The sequence below is a fragment of the Cinclus cinclus genome, chromosome 11, assembly GCF_963662255.1.
Source record: "Cinclus cinclus chromosome 11, bCinCin1.1, whole genome shotgun sequence".
Lineage (NCBI taxonomy): Eukaryota > Metazoa > Chordata > Aves > Passeriformes > Cinclidae > Cinclus > Cinclus cinclus.
Window position 1 is genome coordinate 19,233,290 of NC_085056.1, and position 14,925 is coordinate 19,248,214.

The following is a 14,925-nucleotide window of genomic DNA, read 5'->3' on the forward strand; positions in this document are numbered from 1 at the left end:
CTTGTCTTCGTGAATTTTGTGTGTGTATGCCTAAAAAAATTTAGTCAATGTATTATTTTTAACCTCTTCTTTTTATAAGCACTGTATAGGATATAAACACATCCTTTGCCAGAGAGAAAATAAGTTTGCAAATCCACAGAGACCAAAGGAAAAAGACCAGCATGGAAGAAGTATTTCAGAAATTTTGAAGCAAGCATGACAAATTTATTTTTCAGGTCAGTGCAGGATTTTCTATTACTTTCTTTTCCTTAATCAGTCCTGGCTTACACTACTCATAGTGTAATTACAATCACTAATTTAATCTAAAATTGAAATAGATTTTTAAAAGTCAGTTTGTGCTTTCAGCTTGGATCCTAACACACGGCAAGTCTCACAGCAAGAAATGCAGATTCAAGTCAGCCAAATGTGAGGTGGTAGCTTTGAACTGCATGCACAGGATTTTTGCTACCGTCTCCAAGTCTTCTGAGCTTCACAAACACTAAAAATCTACTTAGACAGACTTGCTTGGTTTTGAGAAAATGGTGTTTGTTTCTGTGGAGGTTGAGGATTTGGGGGTATTTTTAGTTTTGTGGACAAGGGACCAAAATTGTAATAAGGCACAATTCAAAGAAGGATACAGTGATTTTTAGCTTCAGGATTCCTTCTTCTGACTTCAGAATACTCTAGTTACTATTCAGAGAGTCTAATTTTGCCACAAAATTCATCTACATAGGTGCATAAGAAATTTCAAGTTTTAGGGAAGTGAAAGTATGATTTCTAAAATAAGTGTCAAAAAAAATACAGGAGGAAGGACAGACATCAGCTTGAAGTTATTGTGCAAGTTATGTGAATTAACAGTAAAAATGACAAGCACAAAAAATAAGCAGGTCACAAACACCACAACAAAATGTAATTTCAGGTACTGCCTGTGTCCTTCCCATTAGGGTGGTATAAAAAAGCAAAGTAAATAAAGTGGGTCTAAAAAGCATATGCAATTTTGTCTAAATCCAGCAGCTCCTCTGCCCAGATCACCCAAAAGCCATGTGAGAAATGAGGAAATCAACCACCTGTCTTGCCATTGTCACTGCTTCTTTTCATAATGCAGCATTGTGATCACAGAAGAGTCATCTTTATCTTCCAGACACAAGTATTAGATGTTTTATTTTCAAAAATAAAGATTTGTAGACAACACAATTTTTCAAAGTATCTCTTTAAACAGTCCTCTCAAAAGATCGAATGCTTGGCATAACTAGAAGAATTTTGCAGTTCTGGGTGTGAGCAAGAAAAACACTTCATGTCAAAGATATTTCACTCTTCATAGTGAGGAGGAGGAAGCAGGACTTTCCCAAGGGCTGTTCATGCCCTGTGGCTGAGTCTGAGCTCAGAGCTGGGCACTGCCAGGGCTCACAGAATTTATCTGTTCCTACCATGGTCTGATGGCAGAAACCTTTCTCACTCAACTGGGTGCCCTTTCTGCCCTTTATTCCTTTCTCAGGCATTTACAATATATGTATTTTCTTGTATGTTTTTGTGTGAGGAGAGGTGAGAGAATTGGTACTGTTCACCTGGAGGGGAGAGGCTTTGGGATGACCTTGTGGGGCCTGAAGGAGCTGCAGGAAAGATGGACAGAGACAATTGCCAAGGGCTGGAGGGACAGGAGCCAGGGAATGGCTCCCAGTGCCAGAGGGCAGGAATGGATGGGATATTGGGAAGGAATTGTTCCCTGGCAGGGTGGGCAGGCCCTGGCACAGGGTGGAATTCCCAGAGCAGCTGTGGCTGCTCCTGGATCCCTGGCAGTGCCCAAGGCCAGGTTGGACACTGGGACTGGAGCAGCCTGGGACAGGGGAAGGTGTCCCTGCCATGGCAGGGGATGGGATTTAAGGTCCCCCACAACCCAAACCATTCTGGGATTTTATGATAATATAATTCTTAAATATCAAACATTGTATCAGAAAAATGTCCTCCAGCTCCCCCTTGTTTCCTTATGGGTCTCAGGGTGCTCACCCTGCACAATGAGCTTTGTTCCTCAGTGAGGAAAGAAGAAACCAGGACATTACTTAGAGTATTATTTCATGATAATAAAACTGACTGCTTTGGTATCCAGCCGTGTTTGAAACGTGCCAATAAGGAAGGAATTAGAGCAAAGTCTTCATGCATGCCCAACTTCAGAGTTCCAGTTCTGGGAGGCACTGTGTGCCCAGAGTTCCAGTCCTGTGTGCCCAGAGTTCCAGTTCTGTGTGCCCAGAGTTATCAGTTCCCAGAGGAATTAGCTGCAGGCTGATGCATTGAGTCTTTACTCTTCCATGAGGGTAGGTGGTTTAAAGGATTTGTGTATTTTCCAATAGTAACCCCACTTGAAACAGTGGAGTCACACATCCACAAATTTACCTCACCACTTTAGCACTGTTGATTCAGGAGTCGTATCTGCCTTTTACATATGAAGAAGACTGGCAGTGGTTAATAAGACTTTAATTTCATGCAAGTCTCACGTGGATATAGCTCAGAATAGCAGAAGATACCAGAAACAATTTGTTTATCCCACTGTATATACTTCATTTACTATCCTTGGCATTAACTGCCCTTGTTTTTCCCTCTTTCTCTCCTTCCAGTGTATGCTGCCTTGAATCTCTTTTTCCAGATGGTTTCTATCACGCTTAACAGTATTATGAAAATTGCCCATGTGTTCTTTAAAGGTTCAGAACCAATTAGCTAAGACTTTGCTTTCATTTCACCAGCTCAAAATTTCTGTATCTCTGATCACATTGTTCCAGCTGTGATCCTAATGAGCTAGAACTTCTCATTTTGGGGGCCCCTAAATTCTATTTATAGAGTCTTCTCCAACAATGAATTCATCTGTTCAGAAAACAAGGTTGGACTGTGCTCAAAAATAACTTATAATGAGCCATGTCAGCAAATAGCAGATAAAGGTAGTGCTGAAAGAGGGAAATGAATACTTTAAGCTCATTTATGATTTATGAGTTCAGGGTTAAAATGGAAGTGGCACGTAATAATGAACAATGGAAATATCTCTTGTTTGGAAAGTGCAGATGAATAGAACTTTGGGCTTGAATAGGTTATTAATAGGTTATTGATCCAACCTATTTCTGCTACAGAAAAATAGAAAAGAGACCAAAGTTCAAAAACTGGTCAGCAATAAACAAAAATATACTCCATCAGCCAATGGCCAAAATAGAGATCAGCCATATTCACAGACATAAAAATAGAGACTCTTAAGCATCAGTCATGGGTATGTCACACCTAAAACCACACTGCACGTGGAACTACAATGTGCACATCCAGGGGCTCCCACTCTTACTCCTCCCAAGTTTTCCAAACAGATGTCAATTGACTCTGGACAGTCCCAGGATGTCGTGGCAGTGAAAATTTATGTGACCTCCATGGAGAACACAATACTGCATTTCCTACTCCAGGCCAAAGATAAAAAAAAATTCAGTAAACTTTTAGAGGTGGACATTTGCTTTCCTTTTACTTACCCAGTAGAATTGTCCTATTAACCAGTGCCTCAAAAGGTCTGACTTCTGTGCAATGCCTACATCGCTGGCATGTTTGGTTTTAATTCACCACCACCTTGGGAACCAGAGCCAGCCTTTGCTGTGTTCCTAAGGAACATGTCAGAAATACAGTCATGCCTCTCAGTTCATGGCAAAGTTCTTAGAGCAGCTAAAATGTCATCAAGTTTAGAAAACCTCTTTAGACAAAAATAGAAGTTTAAATGGATGCATATTAATACCTCTCCTTTTTCTTCACAGGGCATAAAAATAATATTTTCATTGTAAAAATGTATTTAAAGCAGGAAGATCCTGGTGCTCATGGCTGCCCAGGATCCCAGCCTTCCTCCAGGTCTTGCTCTTCCTCTGTAGATCAAGTAATGTGTTCAGCCACACTTGCACAAAAATAATAGATACACAGCTGTAGCAATCAGGTGGTCTGGTGAATAGTACAACCTGTTCAAATTTATTTAGTAATTTTGTTGTATTTTAGCTAGGTATGTAGGCTCCTGCTGCAATTTGCAGTTTTCACAAAACATAACTGCTAAATACATCTCAAGGAGAGCTGTTTGATTAGAGCTGTTATTTCCTGGGTACCACGTGGGTATTTTGCAATAAAAACATAAACTAAGAGCAGGTTCACCTGTTGCTACATTTCCTGGATTACATTTTTCCTCTTGCTGTAATTAGCACCAAAACTTTTCAATTCCTAACCTCTTCAAAAATGTGCAAAAAAGCAATAGAAAATTCTTACACTATGCTGGAAAGGCGATCAATTACATCCATAACTGGGAAGTTTTTGAACTCTCTCAGCAACAGAAGTTTCGTGGGAGATTGTTTTCATCAGCAGGATGAATAAAAGATGAGTTGGCAGGTGAATCAAATAGAAATATTTATTACTAGCATGCACTGAGAATGACATTAGAATGCCTCTAAAAGCCTGACTGAGGAAAAAAAAAAAAAGCAAAAAAAAGCCCCATTTAAAAACTAACTCTCACTCCAGAAAAGGAAATGAAGATAACCAGATAAGCAAGCATACCATGTGGTTAAAAAAACACACAAAAATTGAAGTGAAAAGAAAATTGAAGCCAAAATGAAATTGAAGCCCCTTTTCCTTTACATCACATGGTCATGGAAGGGCAATAACGTCCCATTGTTTCCGTGGGTTTTACAGAGGTTTCAGGCTTTTCACCACAGAAACTCAGACTATTGGCCAGTGCCATCTGCTCCACTGCAGCCAAAGATTTCAGGGACGCAGGGCTTACCACAAAGTCATAATAAAAATAAATAAATCCCTTTTTCAGCAGTGTTAGGGTTTTATTACTACTGCCATAGCTTCAATAATACAGCAATTATCTCTTATTCATAAACTGAACTCTGCAAGTGAGGGGAAGGTTCTGTGTGCCTGCCTTGGGAATTCACAGGGGATTTCACAGCAGAGAACCTGGCAATGAGCAGGTTCCTGAATGCATGGCACATCAGAATTAGGGCTGCATGCACTGATTTTATTTGTTTTACTTACGCTTCCAAACACTCAGAAATAACTATTCTGGGTTTTTTGGTTTTGTTTTGTTTTTTTTAAATAGGATGATGCAACGTGAGCCCCAACCTGGAAGATTTTAATCATGACCTATTATTTCCTCTGAAATTCTGGCCAAATGTCTGTATTTCACTTCTAATAGAGTGAGAGCACAGAAAAGATCTGGTTAGCAAAGACTCTAAACGGGTTTGTGATCAGAACCCAACCCAAGACCATGTGTGGAGCAAGTCCATGGAGGACCAGCTCAAAAGTTCACAACTTTGTCCTGCTCCACCAGCATCTTACTCCTTCAATTGAGTTCCACTCATTGTCTGGTTGTTTTATTTTCATGGTGAATGGTTAGAAAAAGACTCAAACAAATCCCAGGCTGAAGTTTGGGATAACACAAAAGGTAAAGCTGGTCTAAGAGGATGATGCATTACTTTTATCAGATAACAATGAGGACAAAGTTATTCCTCTGTCCCCCAGCACTTCAGATGGGTGTTATTTGGTGTGTTAATTCTGCATTCTGTGACAGCAGCAAACAGTGGGAGAAGGTTTTCTGTGGAACTGTGGAGTATTCACATGTACACCTGGCTGAAACCACATCTGGTCACACTCTAGAATTCCCTCACCCTCCTGTGTGGAAGAAAGTCATGTCCCTATTCTCATATTGCTCTAGAATGACAACGTTGCCCCTTTTTCTTGATGTGGTTCCTCAGAACAGTAACCAGAAAATGTAATACCAAGGACTAACTGGAGCAGGAAGGGGAGAGGCATGTGGGAAATGTGATAGCAAGAATACACAGAAAATGCAAGTTTTGATGGATTGCACCCAGTGCAGACAATTATATCCAGGGAAAAAAAAAAAAAAAGAACTGGAGATAAAAGGAAAGGGTAAAGGGTGGGGAAAGCCTGATTTTACTCAAGAATGCCAGCTGACAATGAAGCTGGAGCAAGACACCTCTGTGAACACCCAGACCAAGAGTGCATCCCCATTCCTCCAGGAGCATCCCAATGCAATTCCCTGATTAGAAATTTGTCCAAATGAAAATGTTTGAACCTAAGCAGCCATGGCACTGCAGCTGGAGCTGCACAGCAGCAGGAGATGCTGGGGCTGAGCAAAGATTTTCCCGGCTGTGAAAGCATCTTTTTCTCTTGTGCAACTGCAGCCTCTCCAGGAAACTCGGGCAGGTGTGTCCTGGCTTCACTTGTGTGTTCTTGTACCTCAGAGTGTCAGGACAAGGGGACTATTCCACAAAGCTTAACCCCTTAGGGTACTTGGGTCATTCAAACTTGGTCTTGAAAAAGAATCAAAGTTAATGAAACTCTTGCTCAGATTATCCCGTTCATAAGTTTGAAGTAATAACAAATCACATAGAATTTTAAAGATGTGTGTAGGTGATTGGTGGGTTTTTTTCCTCTATTTTCAAGAGCATCTGAAATTTATGTTATGAAAAGTAAAAACAAGGAGAGACTGGTCACACAGCACAGCAATCCTTTTGCAAAACTCAGGTGACATCGTCTGGCCAAGCTCGGCTCTGCAGGTACCACAGCTAGAACTACCCAGTAATGCCCTGAAATGGGAATTCTGCTTGTTAGGAGATTCAACACAGAACTGTGGAGCTGTAAGAGCCACCTGAAAGCAGCCAAGTCCATTTCAGAAGGGAGAAACCAACGCGACTGAACACAAATAGGAAGGAGCAAGCCCAAGGCTTCACCCTGGGAACTCAGAACCCCCTGCCCTGGCAGCAGGACGCTGGCTCCTAAAGCACTGCAGCCAACTGCAGGTGGGAAGAATTTCTTCCACAGACAGAACCTCTGGGCTGCTTTGGGAGATGTACAAAGCCAGAGTCTGATCTAATCTACCTGCCCTAAAACAAGTCCCTATAGGATTGGCTGCAAAATTTCAGCGGGGAGGCATGGGAAGTGTACTTTATGACCCACTCATCTGCCACCCATATAATTTTAAACATTGCCTGCTGACCACAGTTTCCCCTTCCGCACTGTTTAATTAAATAAAACCTCATCAAGCCATGCAGTTTTTTCTCTTTCAGAAAAGTGCCAGATTAGTTTCCTTAACCCAAATAAAAACAATAATTATTCTTCCCTGCCCCAGCTGCTGGTTCCCAGTCACCGTTTTCCTCGAGGCTGTTGAAGAGCTCCAGCCAGAGCGTCCCCAGTCCCTGAGGCCCAGCACCAAGAGGCCAAGCTCCAGCAGAGGTGCCCCGTGGGGCTGGCACAGGCCAGGCTGTGATGTCCCTGAGCCACCAGCAGAGAAATGATCCCACCCAGCTGACAAGTGCAGAGATCCAACAGGAGCAGGACGAGCCAATCCCGCAGGATAAACACAAGGATCTGGTAAAATGGCAAATGTTCTACTGGACAATAACAATTTGAAGGTCAATGTCCCCACAACAGATACAAGGAAGGGGAAAAATTCTTTTAATGTCACACCATGCTTTGTAACCCCAAGAGAAACTTGCACCTTGGATTCTTCCCTTTCTACTTTCTGTGGAATTACTCAGCCTGTGGCAATGCAGAGCACACACCAGCAATGTGACAAACTGATACCTGACAAAACCTCCTGGTGGGCACAGCTCTGTCTCTGGTTCTCATTACAACTGCAGCTCTGAACAGAGAACCTCTGCTCAGCTTCATAAAAAAAAAATTTCTTCATCAGTTTTAGACAAGTATCTTCTTCTGGAACAAATCAGACCCAAACAATTTGCTTTCCAGCAGTCCAAGAACAGATAAATTGGAATTAATGGAAATAAAGTTAAGCCTCAAAGACTAAGTACATGAACACTTGCCTTGCCACTCATCTATCACAGCAGTAAGGATTTATTGTTCCTATAGGTGTTATAGGGGGTTTTGCATTATTTAAAGACAATTACAACATTTTTAATGCTACAATGATGCTTCAACTGCTGATGAACATATACATATCAAAGTTAACTTTCTGTAAGTGTCAAATTAACTAAAGCACAGTTTGGATATTTTGGCCAGTGAACTTGTGTCCCCGGTGCTACCTGGTTTATTTAATGGAACCTCAAGAGTGTCAAGATGATTTTACTTCCACTTATTAAGAGTTGTTTTCATTGTGGAAAACTCCCAGAGCTACAAACACCTCAGCAAATTCAAGCTGTTTACTTCTACCCCAGGTTGAACATTTGTGCTCTCTGACCTGGAACCTGGCATACTTCCCTAGGAGCTACATTTCAGTGCTGCAACCAAAACACGGCTGTTCATCATTTAATAAAGATTAGTTTTATGTGTGAAAGGAGTATTTCTACTTCCAAAAACAGCGATTCCCTCTCACCAACTAAAAAAAAAAAAAAGTTAAAAAAAACCCACCAAACCCTCTCCCAACTCTAACTATTTTATGGAGGTCTGAATACTTTAAATATAAGTAAGCAGAATAATAATTTAGGTGTTCTGAAGAAAAAAGTGACTAAGTTGTATTTGAGCTCAAGGTATAAGTCTTAGGGAAGAAAATAATATTTTTTCTAGTATTTACATCCATGCTTTACCTCAGATGTTAAGTCATAATGCCCATAATTTTAAGACACAGAATTTGTGTGACTATTATTGACTATTACTTCTCTTACTGCTGTGGAAATGAAGAACACAAAAGGCCAGGAGAACTATTTTACCTTAACCAGACTGTCTGGAAAGATGTTTATTCCAAAGGACTTTAAATATTGCAGGAGTTGCATGTGAGTGTTCTCATAAATCACATCATCAAGCTTGCAGGAGCAGGTTAATGCAGTTAGCTTGCTCCCACAAAACATTTTTGACACTCCAAGTCACAAAATACTATTTTTATTAGTGCCAGTTAGCTCTGATTGCACTAACTAATGGAGCAATTAAGAGATGAAAATACCCACGATCCAGTTCAAATGGGTACAATATTCCTCACCACAAGTGTATGGTGTACACATTACTGAGAATTTAGAGTGACTGAAATCCGGAACTTTGTTAAAATACATTGGAGAGAAGACACAATTGAATTATCAATTCAGGTAACTTCAGGGTGCAGTAAATTGTTGAACTCATGCAACTTACTGTGGTTGTAGTGGGTGAATTCATCACAAAACATTTTGCTGTGTGTACAGTCACAGTTCAGCACAACCTTTAATTTCTGCAGTGACTTTAAAACGTGATTCTTTCCTGAGTGGATATGCACACCTAATACTGCAGAAAATTGAGACTGAAAGGAATTGCAAAAAAAATGCATTTCAGCATGCTGCACACTTCATTCTGTTTCAGCAGCTCTTCAGAGCTGAAGATCCCTCAGGCTTTGAGTGAATGCCCCTCATTTTGATCAGGTCCAGTTCTTTTGGATCACCTGGTACCAGCTGTCAGAGGTGACAAAAAGAGGGGGGACAGTATTGTCATCTTGTTCTTATGTGAGCCTGGAGGCAGAAATGAATCTCAGTGCTGATGTGGCTGCAGCAGCTCAGTTGTTTGATGGGATGAATGACACAGCCCAGTGCCACAGCAGCCGGCTGGGGTGTGTCACCTCCAGCTGGCTGCTCCTGTCACCTGTGTGACAGCTACAGTGACAGCAGATGTCCAGGAGCTCTGTGGTAAGAATCCATAGCTCTGTCATCTCACAGTTCTGGGGTATGATCTGACAATGCAGAATATCACCTTGCTTACCTGAAGGTTGTCGCCACCACGTGCCTGGCATCTCAGAGAACCAGCTTTGGGTTTCCAGAGTTCTCACACACTTCTACATGTGTGGGCTCTTCACCTGGGGTGTTCTCATCCTGCTTAGTCTTAGCTCACACTCATTTTGTGGAGGGGAAGGAGTTTCTGGCAAATTCCTGTCTTTCCCTGTGTTTGCCCAGGACAGTGGTGAAATCACCACCCCTGGAGATATCTGAAGACATGTGGATGTGGTGCTTAGGGACATGGTCTAGTGGTGGCCTTGGCAGGGCTGGGTTAACAGCTCAGTTAAATCTTAAGAGATCTTTTCCAACCTAAATTATTCTAAGTATGGATGGATTGCCTTCACTGACAGCAACAAATTCCAGGGAATATGCAGTTGAATCCATGATTTGTGTGTAAGAAAATCAAGCAACCAAACCAAATCAATCTTTTAACTAGTTGAACATTATCCTTCACCATAGATTATTATAGTGCTGCATGTCAAAACTGAGCAAACCTACCATGAAATGGGAAATAACTTTCTGATTTTCAGACACATTCTCCGAAACAATCACTACCAATTTGCAGGTGCAGTTACAACCTACACAGAGCAATGTCTCCAGGAGTTACACTTGATGAAAAACTGCCACAGTGGCTCCTTCGAGAGATGACCTGAATTTCACCACTGAATTCTCTTGCTTTCAGCAACAGAACTTTGTGTTTATGACTAGACACCTGCTGCTTTGCTACACTACTCTTTTTGCACCTTTGTGCCTCTGGCTACACTGCTAAGTAATTTTTCAATTAAGAGGTAGTTGAGAAATGCTTTTGCACTACTTTATGGCTAAATTTCAAGCAGTGAAGCCTGTAACTGAACACATAAGAGGATTTCTAAGAGCAAACAGAGCCCAGTGAAGCCAGAAAGGTCCAGGGATGCTGCTGAGGAGCTCTGCCCTCCTCATCCCCTACCCTGCAGCCAGAGCAGTCCCTCCTGAGGTTAACACAGGAGCCATCCCTGCCTGGCTTTTCTGGCAGAAGAAATCTCAGCCCCCACAAGCACCAGCCTGGAGGATGAGAGCAGGGCACCCTTTAAAGCAAGCTGGACCCAGCACCAAGGACTTCAGCAATCTCTGCAGCACCTGGCACAAACCCAGTCTGCCTGGCAGTTCTCATCACCCAGAGCTTGGGGCAGATTTCCTCAGATAAATCCTGGTCTGTTGATATCAAGGGGAACAGACCTATTCACTGAATCTGCCTTCAGGTTGAATGGCTGGATGTATTCCAGTATGTACTAGACAAAAAGAAAAAAAATTAACAGTAAATTCATAACTTGTTTTAGGGATACATTTAGTAATTGCAATTGTAGCACTGAATTGCAGTCAATCCTGAATAGTCAAAAGCATGAATATTTTTTCAACTGTTTTAGCTTCCTTCTCCTTCTAATCCCATCTTCAAAAGAGACTGCCTGAAAAAAAGCACTAAGAAATTTTATGTGTAAGGAAAAGTACACAAAGAGCCCCCAAAAGTTCACAAATGCTACCAGTTTGAGCCCCAAGACCTTGTCTACTTCAGATCTTAAGAAAATAATTTTTTCATCTGCTAAACTGTAGAAGGATAATGCTTTTAAGTGAATTTAAGAAAATAAAAGCAACATTCTTATTTGCTTTGCTGCATCCTCACGAGTTCTTACTCAGCAGCAAGAACAGTAAACAGATCTATATTCCCAGTGTGCACATCCTTGTGGGAAACAGTTCCGGAGTGTAAACAAGGAAGAGGCACCAGAGAACACCATATGTAAAAACTAATTTGCAAACTTGGACAACAGTCTGGAAAACTCAGTGTAAAAAGAGAAAAAACATTGTAAAATACACTTTTGTGTATGTTTAGAGACTAAAACATGCATTCATTAGGGAAAATAACTCTGTACCTATAAGGAAAAGCAAGAATGAAAGATTAAACCTATTTTGGAGAAGTATCAGCAATTACATTTCTTCTAAGTTAAATCTGGAGGCAAAGGTGCTCTCTTTTGCTGCACTTACTTTTAGGTGAATTTTTGAACTTCTAAATCTGACAAACAATTTAACTTACAATTGGTGGATTTGATGCACAGCACTTCATAGATCAACATTTAATAAAGGGTACATTGTTTAAGCAAAACACTCAAATGCTTAAGTCTAGTACTGTTAGATCCTAAACAGGGAATTGTCAAGATCCTCACATGTTTGAGCTCTAAGCTGCCACACAAGTCCACACACAGTTAAAAGAATAAGAATTCCCACTTAAAAAGAACTGCAACTTAAAAAGAAGATAATTTTTTTCCCTTGCTTAAGGAAGAGAATCAGGAAAGACACCTGTCAATCCCAGGGCTCTTCCAACAGCCTTCTTTCATGTTGTTTTATGAATATGGGGGAATTTGTTAAAATATCTGACACATCCAAAAAAGGTTTGGTAGTTAATTTATTTAATTCAGTTACCGCGTTTCAAAAGGATGCTACTCATTCTCCACAAGAGCAGAGCCTGACATTCCATGCAGCTACACCTATTATCCATCTCTATTAAACTGCACCAGTCTCAGTGAAATTTGCCTTGTTTTTCCATTGGAAAGTTTTACCGGAGGTTCTCATGGAATCAGAACTGGTCCACAGTCTTTAGTTCAGTCACATTTCAGTGAGGTTTTATGAAAACATTTTTCTTCAGTGTATACAAACCTGGAAACCCAGGGAAATTTCACCTTTTAGAAAGTTATTTTCAAAGCCAGTAAGTAACAAAAAGAATTAGGAACTTGCAGATACTGGTAGCAGCTAGACTACCAGAGAGCGAGAGGAACAGTTCGGTATTGAAGCTCCCTAGTGGTACTGAACTGCAGCAGTGCAAGGCTCTACTCATGGTTCCTGTAGTAATCTTCAATAGTTTCTGAGTTGAAGTACACCACAGTGACAGTGATGTCGTCCCTGTACATCCTGGCCAGGTCCTCGGGCAGGGTCAGCATGGCAGCCAGCTTCTCTGGGTCCACCTCGCCGTACTCGTTGCTGCTGATGGCGTGCCGGATCAGATGGGTGCCGATGTTCTGGTCCAGGGAGGCCAGGCCTTTGCGCCTTCTCTGCAGCAACAAGTTGTGCATGTAACCCAAACTAACTGGTTTCTTAAAAGCCAGGGGTGGTTTCTGCATGTTGAGCTCTGTCAGGTGTCCAGCAACAAGTTTCACAACTTTCTCATTACTCAGCATCTCCCATAGCCCATCCGAAGCAATAACAAGAAACTTATCCTTGCTTCTTAACTTGTGGTATGTGACTTCAGGCTCCGCAGTTAAATAAGGGGGGGTATGGTAGTTTGGAGGAACATACTGATAAATGTTTAGAGACTCAACATCACAGCTGTTCTCAAGAATGCTGTGCTGTAATTCTTTACTCCATTTTAATTGCACGTCTCCAAAAGCTCTGGAAGGCATGAGAATCCCCAGTAATCTGTCATTCACAAATAGGGTTTTCTCCTCAGATCTAGGATGTTCTCTCTTCAATCTTCTAATTTCAAATTCATTATAGGCATTGTGGTCTCGGGTTAGAGGGAGAGTAGACCATGTTCCATCTTCTTCACAGACCCCTAAAACTGCTCTGCAATCACCAGTGTTTGCCACATGTAGATGAACACCGTCAATATGAGCTACACAGGCTGTTGCACCAGAAAAAGCCACTTGCAGGGCAATATTTCTCATCAACTCATTTTCCTGAGGAGCCTGAACTTCCAGTGATATGTCCGAGTCTAACCTTTTGAATGCACAAATCATGGCTTCTTCCAAAGTAAACCCCGGCTCAGCATCCAGGTCCAGCAAGTGCTGCCAGTAAACCCGGAGGTTCTTGAAGTACTGCGAGGCGATTTCCTGGTACTCCACATGGTCGGGATGCCTGTGCCACTGCAGGATGGGCCGCACTGGTTTCATGGCCTCCACGGCCAGCTCCATCTCCTCCAGGCTCTGGCGGGGCATGAGGGACACGGCGATGTAGTGCAGCAGCCTCTCGCTCACGGCCTGGGCGCAGGCGGCGCCCGCGTGGCCGTCGAACACCCCGAACATCATCCCCGCCGTCTGCAGGCACGTGGCCGTGCTCCGCCGGTCCTCTATGGGGCTGTTGGAGGCCAGCTGGTTGCTTTCAAACCTCAGCACAGAATTTGAATTCTTGCCATTCAGTGTTCTGTGGGACAGCTCCCCCGCTCTGAGTATGTCGTTGATTTGTGCCGGAGGCAACTGGAAAGAAAAATGTTCTTCTTCGGTGGAAGTGTGTCGGAATGCTTTGGGAAAGGACAAAGCTCTGTCTAAGCTGCAGCTCCCAGCAGGGTAGGGACATGTTTTGGAGAAAACAAGCTTCCATTTGATCTTGTTTCTGTTTGGGATACAGATGGAGTAACAATGTCCTTTCCCTTGTAAAATAATGCTGCTTCTGGCTGATCTTAAAATCCAGGATGATACAGCTCTTGACATCATAAGTCACTCCAAAAATGGTGCACCTTCCTTCAGTAACACAGAATGTCCTTGCAGCCTGGAATATAAATGTAGGAAAGGGAAAATAATTAGAAAGTTCATAAGAAGCTTTCCATATAGACATACAAAATCATATCTAGACCTGTCAAAAATGTTCAGAACTTCTTTCCAAAGGAGATTGCTATAGATAAAAACATCTTAAAGGCGTTACAATTTCCATCACTTAATTATAACCAAGGTTATGACTGCTCCTCTTAACTCATCAGAAAAGTCAATTTTTACTTTCCAGACAGGCTTTTTTTCCTCATTGTGGCAAGAATAAGAAGAAATGGCAACATTACAATAAATGTTATTGGCAACTGTACAACAAAAAGCCTCCTATAACATAACACAGAACAAACAGATCCAACGAGCTTGAAAATTGGGACTTAAGTGACAATTATTGCACAACTCTCAAAAAAGCCTGCAAGAGTACAACTCTATTAATAGACTCAAAACTTCACACCCAAGAGAAGATAAGTACTTAAACCCTGTGGAAAGACTGAGAGACTGGTCAGTTAATGATTTATGTGAACTACCATGATCCTCACAGCTAGAACAAACCAGTCTACCTTTCCAATTCTGTTACAGCTTATAAGCTCAGCTGTTCTTTTTTTTACCTTCAAGGTCTTAACCAATCCTCAGGCAGGCAGGATCTTTTACACAGCTGAAGACAAATTCTATTGCTGGTTAATTAATGCTTTTTTCACAGCATTGTGCACTCTGGTGCAGTGAAAGCTATAACACAT

General features: G+C 41.7%; 1 protein-coding gene across 1 annotated transcript; it reads right to left on the reverse strand.

Moving 5' to 3' along the window:
* Nucleotides 1-12,102: 12,102 nt before the first annotated feature.
* PDP2 (pyruvate dehydrogenase phosphatase catalytic subunit 2) lies at nucleotides 12,103-14,150 on the reverse strand. Its single transcript, XM_062499991.1, has one exon. The coding sequence runs from the start codon at nucleotides 14,138-14,140 to the stop codon at nucleotides 12,542-12,544; it is 1,599 nt and encodes a 532-aa protein (XP_062355975.1). The 5' UTR covers nucleotides 14,141-14,150; the 3' UTR covers nucleotides 12,103-12,541.
* Between the last annotated feature and the right edge of the window lie 775 nt (nucleotides 14,151-14,925).

Coding starts and splice junctions, on each gene's coding strand:
- PDP2 (XM_062499991.1), bottom strand. CDS start 14,140: ATGATGTCAAGAGCTGTATCATCCTGGATTTTAAGATCAGCCAGAAGC.